We start from the raw sequence: 19,430 nt of genomic DNA on the forward strand, positions 1-19,430 counted from the left end.
GAAGCCCGAATTGGGAGTGGTTGGGAAATGGGAGACTCTTTGGGGGAACCCTAGGCTTCTTGTGGGGTTCTCATTACAGGCTTCTCATGCCTGTAATTCCAGCTCTTGAAGAGGCCAGCTTCTGCTGTATAGTGAGTTCCAGGCTAGCTTGATCTACAGTGTCAAACCCTGTCTCAGCGAGGATATCCCCCTCTTCCCCATGCAACCCCAATAATTGGGAATCTTTGATAGATAAAGCACTGTCCCAGTGTGAGCTGAATCTGGTGGTATTCTGAGACCTTAAATGCCCTCTTCCCAGGGAGTCTCATGATGTCCAAGGGCGGGGGAGGGGGAATGGGACAAGGAATTTGAACTTTCCACATTGGTCTCAGCGCCCTGAACTATCAGGTTGCAACATGACCTGGGCTTGAGGCCAGAACATGTGGGCCAAGGTTACACTGCCTCCAGCCAATGGGGTCTCGCAGCTCCGCCACCACGCGGTAGACCACGCTCTTCCGCAAACCCCACCCCTGCTCCAGGTCCCTTATGGGGCTACAGGTGCGGGTCTACGGCCAGCGGACAGCGGTTCTACGAAAGGGAGGAGGCTGGCTGAAGAAGCGTGATATTTACAGAGGAAAGATCAAGGCCGGCCGATCCCCCTTGCTCGCCGATTGTTTTCGGTTGATAATTTATCCTGGTCCCTCTGCTCCCGGGAACTTTGCTCTAGGGCACTGGGCCAGGACCCCAGTTCGCTCCCTCCTCTGGGACATGTAGGTGGGGCTGGAGCTGGGTGCGGCCCCGGAGCTCTGAGCCGTAGCAGGGGGTTCCTGGCTGCGTTACAGTTTCCCACAGATACTGGTTCGGGGAGACCAGGCTTCCCCAGTCTCGAAGCAAGGCGGACTGCAGCACCCCCTGCTGGCTCTGGGCGGGTCCCGCGCACCCTCTTCCCGCTAACCTTGACATAGCGTTCTAAATCAGGCGTGGTGGCTCAAACTTGTAATCCCGGTATTTGGGAGGCTGAGAAAGGTGTCTAGCCTGGGTTACCTAGCTCCACGCCAACCCAACCTGAACTTCAGAGTGAGACTGTCTCACCAAGCTAAATCAAACCAAACAGACGACGTACGGGCAATCGGGAAGCGGGCGAGAAACTGTTTCCATATGAGTTGACACTGGCTAGGAGGGCGATAACCAGAGAACTGCAGTGTGCAGGAAAGTGAGTGGGACTTTGCAGGGACTGCTGGGGATAGATGAAACAGTCCTGGAGTCACACGAATGGAGGGAGGGAGTGCAAGGGATGGCTCATAGTTTGGGGAGTGTGAGGGACACCTGTCATTTCTTAGGGGCAGAAGCAGAGAACCAGGGAGAGGGGCCCGACTGCAAGAGGCCCTGCAGAGTGGAGGGCAAGAGAGTGGCACCACGAGCAGATAATAGAACGCAAATGATTCACAAGCTTGGGTCAGGAGACTGGCTCAGGACCCGGGGAAGGGGAGAATGCGTAGGTTGTGTCCAGAGTTCCCCGGAGCATCGTGGGAACAGAGACCCAGTGCGCGGTCCCCCACGGAAAGCTGGGACTCGGGCTCCCCAGTCCGCCCTCACCTGTAAGCCAGGCTCAAGCACTCGAAGAGCCGGGTGAGTGTCGGATCGATGCTGCGCGGCCCGAAGTCGGCGACCCCCATGGGCCCCTTCTGGTCGCGTCGCCGGGTCAGCGAGTCGCTATGCGGCGAGGACACCATGAAGTGTCCGCTGTGGATGACCTGTGATCGGTGCAAACCACCCGCGCTGCGCCGGAGACTCGGATCCTCCGAGTCTGTATCCGAGTCCGAATCCGGGCAAGGTACGACCCGGGGCACCTGCAAATCCACTGCTAGATCCGCCAGAGCGCGCGCCATGGCCACTAAGTCGCCAACTCCCCCGCGCTCTGGGGAGCAGCCTGAGCGCCTAACGTAGCCAGCAGAGCCTTATTACCATGGCCACGCTCCAGTCTTCCTGATAGGTCCTTGGTGTGGGCGTGTTCTTGGTGGTGGGTGGGGTTTAAATTAGTATAATCAATGAGCCCGGTATGAAACTATTGGTCCTGGAGCTTGGGCGATGGACTTTTTTTTCTGTTATAAGCCCTTTTTAGTCTCTACTTCTCAGGTCTCAGAAAAGATTGGCTGGGGATGGGGCTGCAACCCGGTTGATAGAGTGCTGGCCTAGCATGCATGAAGCCCTGGGTTCAATCATCCGCACCACAAAAATTTGGCATGATGGCGAAGGTCTGGGGTATCTGTTTACGGGAGGTAAAGGCAAAAAGACCCTAAGTTAGAGCCAACAATATGGCTAACACGTGAAGATGTTTGCTGCCAGGCCTGACGATGTGAGTTCCAGCCCCAGGACCCACACGGTGGAAGAAGATACTGGACTTGTTTACATTGACCTTTGAAACCCCCACGTGTGCGTGGCACACGCGGTCCCAAACACATAAACACTAAATAACTAAGTAAATAAACGAAATATCAGAAGTTCAAGATCGCTCCTTGCTTCATAGTGAGTTTAATATGTCACTTGCCTTCCTTTCTTCAGTTTTCCACCATTCTGTGTGACGGAACCCCAATGTTAGCTTGCACCCAACTTTTCTTATGATTGTCCTACACCTGTATAACAAAGTTCAGAAGGGGGGGGTCCCTGAGAGTCCACCCTCTCTAGATCACCTCCCCTGTACTCAAGCAGGCTTTCTGCTCAGAAAGTTCTCTCACTGACCCTGAGGTCCAGCTTCTGATCCTGCCTTTTTTTTTTTTTAAAGGACAAACACCAGGCTGGGCATTAATAACAGCTACCTAACTGAGCAGGTAAGAGTCCTCTTCTGAGACACCAGCTAAGGACGGCTCAGTGGTAGAGTGCTTACCCAACCTTCCCAAGGTCCTGGGTTCGATCCCCTGCACTGCGCGCGCACACATACACACAAACACACACACAGCAAAATCCTTGTCTGAGGCACACCACACAGTAATGAAAACACAGCCAAGGATCTCAAAGCCTGATATAGATGTGAAGATGTTGACTCAAAGGCTGCTTTTTGTGCACCAGGCCTCCTACCACAGGGGGGAAATCTCTGAGCTGTATTCCACAGACTCCACTCACTAGGGGAGTGGGGTAGAAGGATCCTCAGTGATTCTACTTTACACCCTCCCACATCAGTTGTTCTTCAAACAAGCAGCTTCATTTGTACCTCATTCTATTTCCCAGGCCCTGAGGAAAACCTTTAGAGACCTCAGCAATCAAAAAGATAGGCTTAGAGCCAGGCAGTGGTGGCGCACGCCTTTAGTCCCAGCACTCAGGAGGCAGAGGCAGGTGGATCTCTGTGAGTTCGAGGTCAGCCTGGTCTACAGAGCAAGTTCCAGAACAGCCAAGGCTACACAGAGAAACCCTGATTCAAAAAACAAGCAAATGGGAAAAAGATAGGCTTAAACCAGGTGGTGGTGCACGCCTTTAATCCCAGCACTTGGGAGGCAGAGGCAGATGGGTCTCTGAGTTCGAGGCCAGCCTGGTCTACAAAGAGAGTTCCAGGATAGCCAGGGCTACACAGAGAAACCCTGTCTCAAAAGAAAAGGGGGAAAAAGGAATAAAATAAGGATAGCTTGCTTATAAAATTCCCAGCACTGTGGAAGTAGAGACAAGATCATCACATTTAAAGGCCAATTTAATCTACATAGAAAGTTCCAGACCAAGGCTAGGCCTGTAGTTTAGTTGGTTACTCATCCAGCAAGTAGGAAGCTGTGGGTTCAATCTCTCAGCGTTGCGTAAACCAGGTGTGGTATCACCTCTGCTATCTCAGCACTGGGAAATAGAGGCAGAAGACCAGGAGTTCAAAGCCATGCTGGCTACATGCAACTCTGAGCCAGCTTGGGGCTACATAGTGAGACCCCGTCACTCCAAAACAAAACAGGGCCCGCGAGATGGCACAGCGGGTAACGGTGCCTGCTGCCAAGCCTGAAGACCAATCCTTGGAACCCACATGGTAGAAGAAGAAAACCAACTCCCACGAGCTGTTTCCCGACCTTCACCCAAGAACACTGTTGGCACATGGGCGTGTTCTCTCTCTCTCTCTCTCTCTCTCTCTCTCTCTCTCTCTCTCTCCCTCTCTGCCTCTCACGCACTCTCTCTCTCACACACACACACTCATATACACACACGTACATAAATAAACACAATAAGCGTCTAAAAAGTCAAAACAAAAACCTCCGAACAACAACAACAAAAACCATCGTAGTGCGCAACAAATACAAGAGCGTCCCAAAGTTTTGATTTTGTCCTCAGTGGCATGACGTGGCATGACACGAGGCCTCTTCCAGGTGGCACGGTGTCAGCTGGCCTGGGTGACCTCTCGGTGCCTTTCTCCCTTGCCCTCTAGTACCCGATGCCCAGAGTTCACAGCCTCTAAAATAACTCAATCTGGTTCACGGTCCACCGGTTGCAGGATGACTCCTGACTGGGTGTGGAGACCCAGTTTTTCCCAGGAATCCTTCCTAACGTCCTTTCAGCCTCCCAGGCTTGCCTCTTGCGGTTTCTCCCTTAGACTGTCCACACTGAAGTACCACCTTCTTTTTGTGGTTCCCATGTCCTGGTTCCAAGTTGGATTTCCTTCTGCCGAGATTCACAGTGGGCGCACTGGCCTCTCTTTCCCACTAGGTGGCAAATTCCCTGGCAAAACCAGGAATCTGTGACTCTTCTACAGTTCAACTTCCCTCTTACGAGCAAATGTGGCACTAATGCACATACAATCAAAATAAATAAATTGTTCAGAAAAATATTTTGCCGGGTGGTGAAGCATGCTTTTAATCCCAGCACTTGAGAGGCAGAGGCAGGCGGATCTCTGTGAGTTCAAGGCCAGCCTGGTCTACAAGAGTGAGTTCCAGGACAGGCTCCAAAGCTACATAGAGAGACCCTGCCTCGAAAAACAAACAAACAAACATACAAGGAGCAAATGTGGCCAGACTTGGTGGTTCATGCCTTTAATCCCAGCACCCAGAAGGCAAAGGCAGGAGGACCCCTGTGAGTTCGAGGCCAGACTGATCTACAGAGCTAGTTCTAGTGCAGCCAGGACTATACAGCGAAACCTTGTCTCAAGAAACAGAAAAAAAAAAAAAAGCGAATGCATATTTGCTGACTAGAGGAGTTAGTCACATTTATCTGCTAGCTATGCTGGTCCATCTGTCCATCTACCCACCCCTTCATTCACCCATCTACACGTCTGTCACCTGTGCATCATCCATGCACCTGTGTTCTAGTTGTACTGTACGTCATTTACCAATCTCTGGCTCATCCATCTGTCTGTATCCATCAGGTATTTCATTATCTATCCATCCACCACCATCTATCTACCCACCCACCAATCCAGTCATCATCTCTTTATCCGTTTGTTCGCCCATTGTCCATCTGTCTTAGTGACCATTTCTATTGCTGGGAAGAGTCACCGTGATTGAGGCAACTCTTTTTTTTTTTTTTTTTTTAATTTTGGTTTTTCAAGATAGGGTTTCTCTGTGTAACACTCCTGGTTGTCCTGGAACTCGCTTTGTAGACCAGGCTGACCTCAAACTCACTGAGATCCACCCGTCTCTGCCTCCCAAGGGCTGGGATTAAAGACGTGCACCACCACCGCCTGGCGAGGCAACCCTTTTTTTTTTAATTAATTTATTTTTTTATTATATATACACTTTCCAGGATACAGTGCCAGATCTCATTACAGATGGTTGTGAGCCACCATGTGGTTGCTGGGAATTGAACTCAGGACCTCTGGAAGAGCAGCCAGTGCTCTTAACCTCTGAGCCATCTCTCCAGCCGCCGAGGCAACTCTTATAAAGGAAAACATTTAATTGTGGTGACTCGCTTACAGTTTCAGATGTTTGGTCCCTTATCACCATGGAGAGAAGCAGGGCAGCACGTAGGCAGACATGGTGCTGGAGAAGGAGCTGAGAATTCTTACATCTTGACTCACAGGCAGGAGGAAGTGGTCTGATACACTAGGCTGTATCTTGAGCATATAGGAGTCCTCCAAGTCTGCCTCCACAGGGACACACTTCCCCCATTGAGGCCATACGTACTCCAATAAAGCCACACCACCTAACAGTGCCACTCCCTTTGGAGGCAATTTTCTTCCAGACCACCATGCCATCCACCTAACCACCTATTGCTCATCTATCTGTTCATCTATCCATCCAAGTGTCTGTCTGCATGTCCATTCACCCACCATCTGTCCATCTACTATCCACCCCTTCATCAGCTGATCGCTCTCCCTACCATCCATCCATTCGATGGTGCCTTAGTTACTTTTCCTGTAATAAAGTACTCCGGCAAAAGCAAATTAGGGAGGAAGTGTTTGCTCTGGTGCATAGTTAAAAGACACCATCGTGCCACGGAGGAGAGGGGAAGGCAGCGGGAGCTTGGAGCATCTGGTCACAGCAGGACACAGAAAGCAGGAAAGGCACTGCGGCTCAATAACCTTTCTTCATGAACACTGTCCAGGATCCCAGCTAGGGAATGGAGCCGCCCACAATGGGTGGGTCTTATCTCAGTGAACAAAATCAGAAGAATCCCTTTCTGGACCTGTCCACAGGCTTATCTCAAAAGCAGCTCTAGATTCTGTTGAGATGGCAATAATATCACTATCACATCAACTACCCAGCCATCTACCTTTTTTTAAAGGCAGGGTCTCACTTTATAGCTCTGACCGGCCTAGAACTCACTCTGTAGACGAGGCTGGCCTCAGACTCAGAGATCCGCCTGCCTCTGCCTCCTGAGAACTGTAATTAAAGGCGTGCACCACCATACCTGGCCCCATCCACCAATTCTTGTACCCAGCCATGTATGTAACACCCAACCATCTCTCTATAAATATATCTACCTACCCATCAATTATCTTTCTACCTATCAATCTGCACACAGAGAGAGTGGGGTGGGGAGAGAGAGAATTCATACTTTATGTGCCTGTCTCAGTGCCAAGCATCCACATTTTTGGAGCGTATGTCTAAACATATAAATGGACCAACTGCAGTTAAACAACAACTTGGAAAAGTACCAGGTGTGAAGAAGCAAGCCTGTGGTCCAAGGGGGCTGAAGGAGGAGGGTCAGGAGTTCAAGACCAGCCAGGGCTACAGGTCTAGACCCTGTCTCAAATGAGACAACAAATCAAAAAGTAAGTATCTGGTACTTTACTCTCCGCATGCCTTAGAGATCCAAACAATTAACAGACATCAAGATGGCTCAGTCGGCAAAAGCACTTGCTGCCTAAAGACCTGAGTTTGATCCCTAAGCCCCACACGGAGGAAGGGGCCAGCCAACCTCTATCTATAGCTATCCTCTGACCTCCACATGTGCCAAGCCACTCTCGTGCATATGCGGGCACGCTTGTGCATACACACACACACGCACACACACTAAATAAATGAAAATTTAACTTAAAAGGGAAAACTGGGGCTAGGGGTGGTGGCGCACACCTTTAATCCCAGCCCTCAGGAGGCAGAGGCAGGCGGATCTCTGTGAGTTCGAGGCCAGCCTGGTCTACAGAATGAGTTCCAGGACAGGCTCCAAAGCTACACAGAGAAATCTTGTTTCGAAAAACAAACAAAACCAAAAAAGGGAAAACTGGAGCTGGAAAGATGGCTCAGCAGTTGAGGATGCTTGTTCTAGTCCCAGCACCCATACGGTGGCTCACAAACACCTGTAACAACAGTTCCAAGGGATCTGATGCCTTCTTCCCCAGGCGCACACACGGTGCACGTACATACATCCATGAAAAACACTCATACACATAAAATAAAAATAAATCTAAGAAAAATGAAGTTAAAAAAATTAAGCATTCCCTTTGATCCCAGCACTCAGGAGGCAAAGGTAGGCAGATCTGTGTTTGAGGCCAGCCTGGTCTACAGAATGAGTTCCAGGCCAGCAAAGGCTACACAGAGAAACCCTGTCGAGAGAGAGAGAGAGAGAGAGAGAGAGAGAGAGAGAGAGAGAGAGGAAAAGGACAAGGGCAATGACAATGTTCGTGGGCCATGAGAGAGGGAATCAGAAGCTGAGAAGGTGCAGATACGGTTTTCTTTGTTTTTGTTTCTTTCCGGGGAGGGAGGACTTTTGTTTATTTATTGTTTATTTAATTTTTTTCTTACGATAGGATCTTTTGTGACCTAGAATATACTCTGTAACTGTGGATGACTTTGAACTTCGGAGTCCCAGCCCCCACCTCTTGAGTACTGAGGATCACAGAGGGTCACTGCCACCGCTGGCACAGGGCACAGATGTGGAGTTCCTTTTCCGCTGATGCAACTTGCTGGACTCGACAGTAGAAGAGGTTGTGCAACCCTGAACATGCCAAGAACCATTGAAAACACAGGCAGAAAAGGGGTGGGGCAGCAAGACAGCTCAGTGGGTAAAGGGGCTCACTACCAAACCTGAAGATCTGACTTTGAGCCCCAGAACCCACATGTGGTGGCAGGAGAGGACAAATTCCTAAAAGTTCTCCTCTGACTGCCATGTGTGCCTTGGCACACACCTACGCACATAAATACAAGGAAGAAATATAATTCAAAGTTTTATCAAAAAGAAAATAGATGAGCTGGGTGGTGGTGGCACACGCCTTTAATCCCAGCACTCAGGAGGCAGAGGCAGGAGGAACTCTGTGAGTTCAAGACCAGCCTGGTCTACAAGAGCTAGTTCCAGGACAGGCCCCAAAGCCACAGAGAAACCCTGTCTTGAAAAACCAAAAAAAAAAAAAAAAAAAAAGAAAAAAAAAGAAAAAAAGAAAAGAAAAAGAAAATAGATGAATTTTATAATACATAACTTATATCTCATTAAAAAAAATAAAGACCTGAGGGCTGGAGAGATGGCTCAGAGGTCAAGAGCACTGACTGTTCTTCCAGAGGTCCTGGATTTAATCCCTGGCAACCATACGGCAGCTTGAGACAGTCTGTAACTCCAGTTCTAGGGGATCTGAGACCCTCTTCTGGCCTCTGAGGGCACCAGGCATACTGTGTGGCGCACAAACATGCATGCAGACAAAACAAATAAAAATAAAACAAAAATAGGGACTTGTATAGGCAGGTCAACCAGACAGGAAGTAGAGGCGGGGCGATGAGAACAGGAGAATTTTAGGAAGGAGAAAGCCCATTCCTCAGCAGTCCTTCCCAGATCACCGAACAAGCAGGATGAGACATGCCCTGTTGAAAAAGGTACTGAGCCATGTGGCTAACATAGATAAGAATACTGGGTTAATATAAGCTACAATAGCTAATAAGAAGCCTGAGCTAATGAGCCAATCAGTTTATAACTTAATGTAGACTCTGTGTAATTTCTTTGGGGGCTTACCAGCTGTGGGTACTGGACAGGACATAAACCCCAACAAAGCAAGCCCGGACCTCATGTTACAAAACGGCGCCCAACGTGGGGCAACTGCATCCACATAAAGCCTGAAAGAGCTTAAAAAGTAATTCTAGACAAAGTACAATAGAGTTAAGCATGGCTTCTTGGTAACAGCAATTTCTCCGATCTGCTCTGCCTGCTAGAGGCAAGCAAGCACTCTCATTTAAGAGCGACTTCCTGACTCAGCTTTAGCTCTAAAACCTTACAGCTCTTTTAAAAGGTCCTGCCACAAAACACTTAAATGGTGTTAATAAAAAGCTAAATGCATGCTTTTTGGTCTTCAGCTGTAGCAGAACAAAAGCTACACCATTTTTAAAATGCCAGCTTTCAGCCGGGCAGTGGTGGCGCACGCCTTTAATGCTAGCACTTGGGAGGCAGAGGCAGGCGGATCTCTGTGAGTTCGAGACCAGTCTGGTCTACAAGAGCTAGTTCCAGGACAGGCTCCAAAACCACAGAGAAACCCTGTCTCGAAAAACCAAAAAAAAAAAAAAGAAAAGAAAAGAAAAAAAAAGCCAGCTTTCTGGGCCGTCCTGCCAGGGCAAACTCTAACTCTTTCAGGCAGGTGGTCCGACTATGGAGCATTTAAATGTGGTTTGTGAGCAGAATGCTGCAGCTTGCTTGCTGGCAGGGACCTTAAAACATCATAGAGTTGTGACAATAAACATGGCTCTGGCTGATACCTCCACCATGAGCCCAAAATCTCACAAAGCTAAGAAATGGGCTGGATCTAGCTGTCAAAGCCACAGCTTTAATCCTACCCATATTGTTTAATAAATTAAAGACTCATGTGGTCAAAAAAAAGAGAGATGTACAGTAAAGGGAGATTCAAAGACAAAAAAACCCTCTATATGTTTTACAGTGTGTTAAAAACATATACATGGGGGCTGGAGAGATGGCTCAGAGGTTAAGAGCACTGCCTGCTCTTCCAAAGGTTCTGAGTTCAATTCCCAGCAACCACATGGTGGTTCACAACCATCTGTAATGGGGTCTGGTGCCTTCTTCTGCCCTGCAGGCATACGTACAGACAGAATATTGTATACAAAATTAATTAATTAATTAATTAATTAAATAAAAACATATACAGGCTTTTAAAAAAAAAGGTTAAAGTCCTTAAAAGAAAAAAAGAAAAAAAGAGAGTAGTTGGGTGTGGTGGTACACACCTTTAATCCCAACACTTGGGGGACAGAGGTAGACTGACCTCTGTAACTTCAAGGTGTGGTAGTACACACCTTTAATCCCAATGTCTGGAAGGCAGAGACAGGCAGATCTCTGTGAGTTCAAGGATAGCCTGGTTTACAGAGGGAGTTCCAGAACAAAGATACACAGAGAACCTGTCTCAAAAAGCCAAAAGTTAAAAGTAAAAGTAAAAGAAATAGAGGTTAAAATAAAGCCACATAAAGATAAAAATACATAGAGAATCTTAATACTGAATGTTATTGTGCTCTCTTTAAATTGTTTGAATGCTGAGGAAGGAGCAACAGCTGCTAAAAGATATTTGCTTTTAAATGTTGCTAAATTAATCCAAGATACGTATTTTGAAAATACCTTGACTTCAAAATTGAAGTCAAACGCTATGATACTTTGGAGAAGAGATTTTGCTTTTGTTTCCATTCTTTTTTTTTGGTTTTTTGAGACAGGGTTTCTCTGTGGTTTTGGAGCCTGTCCTGGAACTAGCTCTTTTAAATATATATATATATATTTATTATGTATGCAATATTCTGTCTGTGTGTCTGCAGGCCAGAAGAGGGCACCAGACCTCATTACAGATGGTTGTGAGCCACCATGTGGTTGCCGGGAATTGAACTCAGGACCTTTGGAAGAGCAGGCAATGCTCTTAACCTCTGAGCCATCTCTCCAGCCCCCTGGAACTAGCTCTTGTAGACCAGGCTGGTCTTGAACTCACAGAGATCCACCTGCCTCTGCCTCCCGAGTGCTGGGATTAAAGGCGTGCGCCACCACTGCCCGGCTTGTGGATTCATTCTGAGTTAAGAAAAATCAGGTTTTATCAAGGAAGACCACCTGAGAAATCTCCGGTAGGAACAGATGGCCCAGATGTCAGAGTTATACATCCAGAACAGATTCAAGACTGCTGCCTGAGACGATCAAGACTCACAGGATACTCCAGTCAGGACTTGATGATAATTCTAAATTTTCTTTAGGTCCCCATAAGATTATCAGCGCCCCCAACCAGCTGGTAGTAGCCTGGAAAACTATGCCCACATTCCCAAATATGGGCTATGAATATTTTCCTTTGTTTAAAAAAAAAAAAAAAGAGGGGGAAGTGGTGCAGGAGAATTGTCTTTCCATCATGTTTTAAATAAACGCTGATTGGCCAGGTAGGAAGTAGAGGTGGGTCAACCAGACAGGAAGTAGAGGTCGGGCAATGAGAACAGGAGAGTTCTAGGAAGGAGGAAGCTCATTCCTCCGCAGTCCTGCCCAGACCACCGAACAAGTAGGATGTGACCTGCCCCACTTAAAAAGGTACTGAGCTGGAGGCAGAGGCAGGTGGATCTCTGGGAGTTCGAGTCCATCCTGTTCTACAAGAGCTAGTTCCAGGACAGGAACCAAAAGCTACGGAGAAACCCTGTCTCGAAAATCCAAAAAAAAAAAAAAATTACTGAGCCATGTGGCTAACATAGATAAGAACAATGGGTTAATATAAGTTACAAGAGTTAATAAAAAGCCTGAGCTAATGTAATGGGCCAATCAGTTTATAACCTAATGTAGACTCCTCTCTGTGTGATTTTTTGAGGGGCTAAACAGCTGTGGGAATTGGGCAGGACAGAAACCCCCACAAAGCAGGCCCCCCTGCTACAGACTTGAATACTATATGTGATTGTTTTCTGGTTATCCTCTCAATTGTGGGTGTGTAGTTAACAGTCCCATGCCCATTTTACAGAAGGGAAAATCAAAGCTCCTAGGGGTGTCGTTAACAGAGAGGTGAAGTGAGGGCTGGTGATAGATGGCTAGTAAAGTCACGGGAGTGTTTGGAGGACTTGCTTTAGGGTTTTTTTTTTCTTTTTGTGTATTTCAATTAATTAACTTTTTGTTTTGTTTTTTTGAGACAGGGTTTCTCTGTATAGCCCTGGCTGTTCTGGAACTCACTTTGTAGATCAGGCTGGCCTCAAACTCACAGAGTCTGGCTCTGCCTCCCAAGTGCTTGGATTAAAAGCATGTGCTACCACCACCCAGCTTCTTGTTAATTTTTTTAAGACATGGTCTTATGTAGCTAGAAAAATTCAGGGCACAATGGCTTATGCCTCTAATCAGCACTTGGGAGGCTGAAGCAGGAGAATTACGGTGAGTTGGGAGCCAGTCTAGGCTACATAGTGAGTTCCAAGCCAGAAAAGACTAAGGATGAGAGTCTGTTTCAAAACCCAGAGAGAGACTTACTGTGTGACTAATTGGTAACGAGGAGGGAAGCTACTTGGTTCTGTGTGAGCACTGAGCTCCTGCACGAGAGAGGCAAGATGTCATCTATGTGTGGGCTGTCGATGTGGCTCAGCAGGTGCTCACTGCACACTCTGCCAACCGAGTTTGATCCCCGGGTCCCATGTGGTGAAAGGAGAGAACGAATTTCTGCAATCTATCCTCTGACCTTTGACCTTCACACACTGATAAATGTAGCTGTGTTAAAGAAAGGCCGTCAGATTGGACTAATTTTCATAACAGAAGTATCCAATTGTCCTGCCAAACATATGAGCCTTAGGGCTGGGGCTAGGGTTCAGCTGGCTGTAGGCTTGCCTAGAACACACAAAGCCCTGTGTTTGATTCCCATCACCACGTTGGTTTGGAAGAAACAGCACAAGGCTGTAATCCCAACACTCAGGAGAAGGAAAGCATGAGGGTCAGAAGTTCAAGGTCATCCTCCTCAGCTACATAGCAGGTGCTAGACTCTGTTTCAAGAAAATAAAAGTTGGGGGCTGGAGAGATGGCTCACCAGTTAAGAACACTGATCACTCTTCCAGAGGACCAGAGATCAATTCCCGGCACCCACAGCTCACAGCTCACAAGTGTCTGCAACTCCAGTTCCAGGGGCTCCAATGCCCTCACACAGACATATGTGCGGGCAAAACACCAATGCACGTAAAATAAAAATAAATTAATCAAAAGTAAAATAAAAAAATAAAAAGTGATCCTGACTTGGCGGCACACACCTTTAGTCTCAGCCCTTGGGAGGCAGAGGCAGGCGGGATCTCTAAGTCTGAGTCCAGCCTGGTCTATGGAGTGAGTTCCAGGACTGCCAGGGCTACACAGAGAAACCCTGTCTCGAAAAGAATAATAAAATAAAACTTAAAAAGCATCTCAAGCCAAGAGTGACGAAACACTAATTTCCTCGCTTGGAAGGCTACACAGTGAGACTCTGTCTCAGAACAACAATAACAGCAAAACCACCGCTACCCAAACGCTGGGACCGTTCCGTGCAGGCCGCCTCCGGTCCTTCCTGAGCAACCGCTGATCTCTGGCTCCGAGAGGAAAATGGGGCTGAGGGGGCAAAGGAGAGGAAGAAGAGGTGGGAGAATTGGGCGAGCACGCCTCCTGTGAGTTCTCCCATTCTTCTCTCTGTCGTCTACCATAGCCATCCGCCTATTTATCCATCCGTCCCGCGGTGATCAAGGTGTCGATCCACCTGTTGTTCATCTGCATCCAGCATCTCTCTGTCCACCCATCTGTCCATCCCATCCAACTCAGCCGTCGGTTGTGTTCATGCTCTCTCTCCCCCTCCCCCACCTCTAGGCCTCCTGAGTGCTGGAATCACAGGTGTGCGGCACCTCGCCTGGCTTCACCTATTCGCCTCTCCATCTGTCCATTCATCCACCGCCCATCTCCTACCATCCACTTTGTTCCTGTGTTAAGCCATATTTCCATATATATGCTCACCTACTTCTCCATTTAAAATCTGCTGTTATTATTATTACTAGTGTGTGCGTGCTTGCGTGTGCACACTCGGTGTCATGGTGTACACAAGGAGGCCAGATGGCAACTTTTGAGTGTCTGTTCTCTCTGACTACTGTGGGTTATAGGGATTAAACTGAGGTAGAGGCCACCAAGCCATCTTACTGGCCCCCTTTGTCCCTCACTCCTCTCCCTCTCCCTCTCTCTCTCTCTCGGCAGGTCTTACGTAGCTGGGGCTAGCCTGGAACTCATCACGTAGCCAAGGATGGCCTTGCTCTTAATCCTACTGCCTCTGCTTTCAGAATATTGGAATTGCAAGAACTTGGCACCACAGCCTGTTTATTTATTCATCCATTTCTTCATCTCCTTGTTGCCCAAACATCCACCCTCCTGCGTGTGATCTACTTGTTGTTATCGGACCCTCAGGAAAGTCGAGAGGGAGCTCAGAGGCTCTGCGCCCTTGCAACTCAGCAGGCAGAAAGACGCATGCCCAGCAGAGATCAGAGAGGGACAGAAACAGTGCCACAGACGGTGGAGGTCAGTGAATGCAGGGGCACTTGCACCCAAGGGGTCACAGAGGACACACAACGAGAAAGCATGCTTGCCAAAGACTGAGTGGGAACTGGGTAGACAGATGTCAGAGAGAGTACCTGGGGATGGAATGGGGGTAGGGAGACTGGGGAACCAAAGTGGCAGGTCACTTCACTGGCTGGGCTGAGGTGGGGTCCAGAAGCCCACACAGCTGCTAAGCCCACTGGCTCACCCGGTCCAGAACATAGGTAGTCATATTCTAGTTCTGCCTAAGAGCCTGGCTCCAGTGTCCCTCATAGTGCAGCTTGGGGTGGGTCTGCCAGGAATCCCCCACTGAGAGGTTGAGGTATAGCTCAGTGGTAGATCACACACACACACACACACACACACACACACACACACACACGTATTAGGTTCCACTCCAGCACCACAAACGATAGAAATCAGTAAAGTGTGACCACTGATTGGATCATGGCTGGGTGGTAGATTCCAGCTTGAAACACGAATCAACTTATCTTCCGGGGGCTGGATGTGGTGGCATGTGCCTAGAACGCCAGCACTTGGGAGGCTGAGGCAAGAAGGGCAGGCTGGGCTACATACTGAGATCTTGTCTAAAAAAAAAATAAAAATAAAAATAAAAAAGGAGGGGACGGGGCTGGGACTGGATGGGTCTGCTCTTGCCGTCAAGACTGAGTTCAGCCGGGCAGTGGTGGCGCACGCCTTTAATCCCAGCACTCGGGAGGCAGAGGCAGGCGGATCTCTGTGAGTTCGAGACCAGCCTGGTCTATAAGAGCTAGTTCCAGGACAGGCTCCAAAACCACAGAGAAACCCTGGCTCAAAAAAAAAAAAAAAAAAAGACTGAGTTCAATACCAGTAACAGAAGCAGACAGCCACTTCCTGCAAGTTGTCCTACACACCCGCCGCCACACTAGATGAATAAATATAAAAGAAGTGGGCACGGTGGTGCACACCAATGCCCCTTGACTGGTCCTTGTCCCACCACGCCTCATTTCCTTCTTCATTTCTTTTTTTAAAGCAGAACAAAGTAAAAAAAAAAATCTGTTGTTTTTTTTTTTTGTTTGTTGTTTGTTTTTTGAGGTGGGGTGTGTGTACAGGTCACTGTATAGCCCCGCTGGTCTCAGACGCCGAGCGGGCCACCTGCCTCTGCCTCCTGAGTGCTGGGGCACATCTGGTTGTTGCTGCTTCTTTATTCTTTGTCTTTTTCTTTGAGACAGGGCGTCATGTAGCCCAGGCTGGACTTGAATTCCAGCTCTTCCCCCTCCCCAGTGCTGGGATCATGGACCTGGCACCATCATACCTAGTTTGTACAGTGCTGGTGATGGAACCTAGAGCTTCACGCAGACTAGGCAGCATCTTTGCCACTGATCCCTACTGTGTAGTGGTTTGGTAGCAGCCGTGTCATGCAAGTGTGGCTGACTAGGTTTGGGCATTGTTGACTGTGTGGCTTGATTGTGACTTGTTTCCTTGAGTTACAGTTTTTAATCACCAAAGTCACACATCAATGGTATTATATTAAGAGGGTGGAAACTCCCTCCTCCCCTTATTTGGGCAGCAAGATGGATCAGCTGGTATGGGTTGCCTCTCAAGCCTCGAGTTGTTTGATTCCCAGAACCCACAGAAAGGCAGAAGAGAACCAACTCCATAAACGTTGTTCTCTGACCTCTACACCTGCAACCCCTTCAAAATCATGTTCGTGTGTGCAGACACACAGATACAAACACACACACACACAGACAGACACACACACAGACATAGACACACACACACAGACATAGACACACACACAGACATAGACACACAGACATAGACACACAGACATAGACACACAGACACACACAGAGACATAGCCACACAGACATAGCCTCACAGACACACACAGGCATAGACACACAGACACACACACACAGGAAGAAAAGGAGGAAGGAAACAACAACAACAACAACAACTATACTGGGTATGGTAGAGCACACCTCTAGTCCCAGCACTCAGGAGGCAGAGGCTGGCAGATCTCTGTGAATTTGAGCCCAGCCTGGTCTACAGAGTGAGTTCCAGGACAGCCAGGGCTACACAGAGAAACCCTGTCTCAAAAAACAAACAAACAAAAGCAAAACAAAACAAGAATACAATGTTACTTTGGTCCCAGCTAGTCTGAAACTGAAACTCACTATGCAGCCCAGGCTTGCCTCAAACTCACGACACCCCTATACTTATGTCTCTTGAGTGTTGGGTGTGCGCCACAACAAAGGCTTCAGATAGTGCTGGGAATGGAACCCCCGACTTCGTGCATATTGAGCAAGCACTCACCCAAAGGACCCACACTCCCGGCCCCTGCCTTTCTTCTCTACAATGGTAGATGTCTTGGTAATTTGTTAAAGTAACAAAAAATGCCTGGTACAGTGATTGAACTGAACCTCCAGTGTCCCATCTCGTCCCTCCGCCCCCATCCTGTCTCGCTCCTCTCCTCCTGCCCTCCCCACGCTATTAGTGGCAGAGTTGTTGAAAATTTAACCCTTCTCGCCAGGCATTGTGGTGTACACTTTTAATCCCAGCACTCTGGATCTCTGTGACTTGGAGGCGAGCCTAGTTTACATAGTGAATTCCAGGACAGCCAGAGGTACACAGTTAAGACCTTGCATCGAAGAGAGAGAGGGAGAAGGAGAGAGACAGAGAAAGAGACAGAAAGACAGAGAGAAAAGAAAAAGAAAAAAGTAAATAAAATATAACCATTCACCCTGGTCTCCATTAGCTACCACCTATGCTTAAACTATCTGGGGTCACCAGTAATTTTAAAAAGCAAAACCAGCCGGGCAGTGGTGGTGCATGCTTTTAATCCCAGCACTCGGGAGGCAGAGGGAGGTGGATCTCTGAGTTCGAGGCCAGCCTGGTCTACAGACCTAGTTCCAGAACAGTTAGGGCTGTTACACAGAGAAACCCTGTCTCAAAAGCCCTCTCCCCCAAAGAGTAAAAACATATTCCCCATTATAATGTGGCCAAACACTGCAGCTGCCTGCTAGACTTGTCTAGTGGTTCAATCAAAGCATTCAACCATATCCTCAGTTATCTAAATCATACAAGTTCTGGTCTAGCCTGGTGTGGTGGCATATGCCTGCAATCCCAGCACTCAGAAAACAGGACAGCCCGGGCGATATAGCGAGTTCCACACTAACCTGGGTAACTTAACAAGACCCTGTCTCGAAATGTCTTAGAAAGTAGGAAATTGAACATGTTAGCATGTTCCTGTCATCTCGGCTCTTGGGAGGTCGAGGCAGGAGGGTTAGGAGTTCAAGGCTAGCTTCTGCTACATAGAGAGTTTGAGGCCAGGGCTTTGGGAGACCCTTTCTCAACAGCCTCTCTTAAAAATAAATAAATACAAACCGCACCGAAACACCCATCCCAACACAAACAGATAAATAGAGAAATAAACCTGGAACAGGGGATGTGACTCAGTGGTAGGGTTCAGCCACCCGGACCGAGAAGAAAAAAGTCAATACAAATGGTAACAAGGGCTGGAGAGACTGTCTCTGTAGAGGGCCCATGCTCGGTTCCCAGCACCCTCAGCTCCAGCAGCAACTCGAGCTCCAAGGGCATTTGCACTCACGTGCATGTAACACATACACACACAAAATTAAGACTTGAAAAACAACAGGGTCTCACTGTATAGGACGCATTGAACTCACATAGTCCTGTATGCCTCTGCCTCAAGACTGCTGGGATTTAAGCACCCAACAAAAACAAATCTTTAAATAACAACAACTTGCTGAGCGCGGAGGCAAATGCCTTTGATCCCAGCATTAGAGAGGTGGCCACCTGTGGGTTCAAGGCCAGCTAGAGCGACGTGGGGAGACCCCATAAACAATAAAAACGACTGGGTGCCACTGCTGCAGCTTCAGGGCTGTCACACCTGACAGTAATAGCTGTCGGGGAGCAGGAGGGTGACCTCAGGCCTCCTCTCGCCAGTACTGTGTGCCCAGTGAGTCTAGCAAGGCTGAGCCCAATGGTGGGTACCTGTTGTTTACAGAGAGGCGGCCAGTGTGAAACGGACAAGCTGTACCGGTGCAGATCTGGAAAGTCCCTGGCTCTGGTAGAGGAGCCGTGAGGACGGGGGCTCACCCACTGCTGTGCAGGAAGTTTGGCGGGTTGGACCAGCGGAAAGTAGGCAAAGGAGACTGACCGACCTCAGGGTTCCCACCAGCAGTCTCCCCAGAGAACAGTCTCCAGCCCTGGGCCTTGCATCATCGGAGAGGAGACACACACACACACAACGGAGGGAAGGAGGGAGGGAGGGAGGGAGGGAGGGAGGGAGGGAGGGAGGGAGGGAGGGAGGGAGGGAGGGCAGAGAAAGATAGATGAGAAAAGAGGAAAGGACAAAAAGATGAGGAGAAACAGAGAGGAGAGAGGAGAAAGAGACAGAGGCAAAGACGGGGAGACAAAGAGGAGAGAGAGGCAGATTAAAACAAAAAAGAGGGACAGGCAGAGAGATAGAGTGAGATACACACAAAGAAACAGATCAGAGAGAGACACACACAAAGAAAAAGAGAGATCAAAGAGAGAGACAAAAAGAAAAAGAGATCAAATAGAGAGGCATAAGGAAACACAGAGAGAGATAGACACAG

The 19,430-nt window shown here is 48.4% G+C and overlaps 1 protein-coding gene across 3 annotated transcripts in view; it reads right to left on the reverse strand.

Annotated features, from left to right (window-relative positions):
- Mlxipl (MLX interacting protein like) overlaps positions 1 to 19,430 on the reverse strand; it is a 53,743-nt gene that overhangs the window by 30,945 nt on the left and 3,368 nt on the right. For 2 of the 3 annotated variants that reach the window (XM_057764523.1, XM_057764522.1), the window contains exon 1: positions 1,576 to 1,885. The exons of the other annotated variant lie outside the window; for it this stretch is intronic. In XM_057764523.1, the coding sequence (XP_057620506.1) occupies positions 1,576 to 1,868 (293 nt within the window). In that variant the 5' untranslated portion in view covers positions 1,869 to 1,885. Of the gene's footprint in view, positions 1 to 1,575; positions 1,886 to 19,430 lie in introns of those variants that run through there. 3 annotated transcript variants of the gene reach the window in all.

The sequence above is a fragment of the Chionomys nivalis genome, chromosome 3 (assembly GCF_950005125.1).
Source record: "Chionomys nivalis chromosome 3, mChiNiv1.1, whole genome shotgun sequence".
In the NCBI taxonomy this organism is placed as follows: Eukaryota; Metazoa; Chordata; class Mammalia; order Rodentia; family Cricetidae; genus Chionomys; species Chionomys nivalis.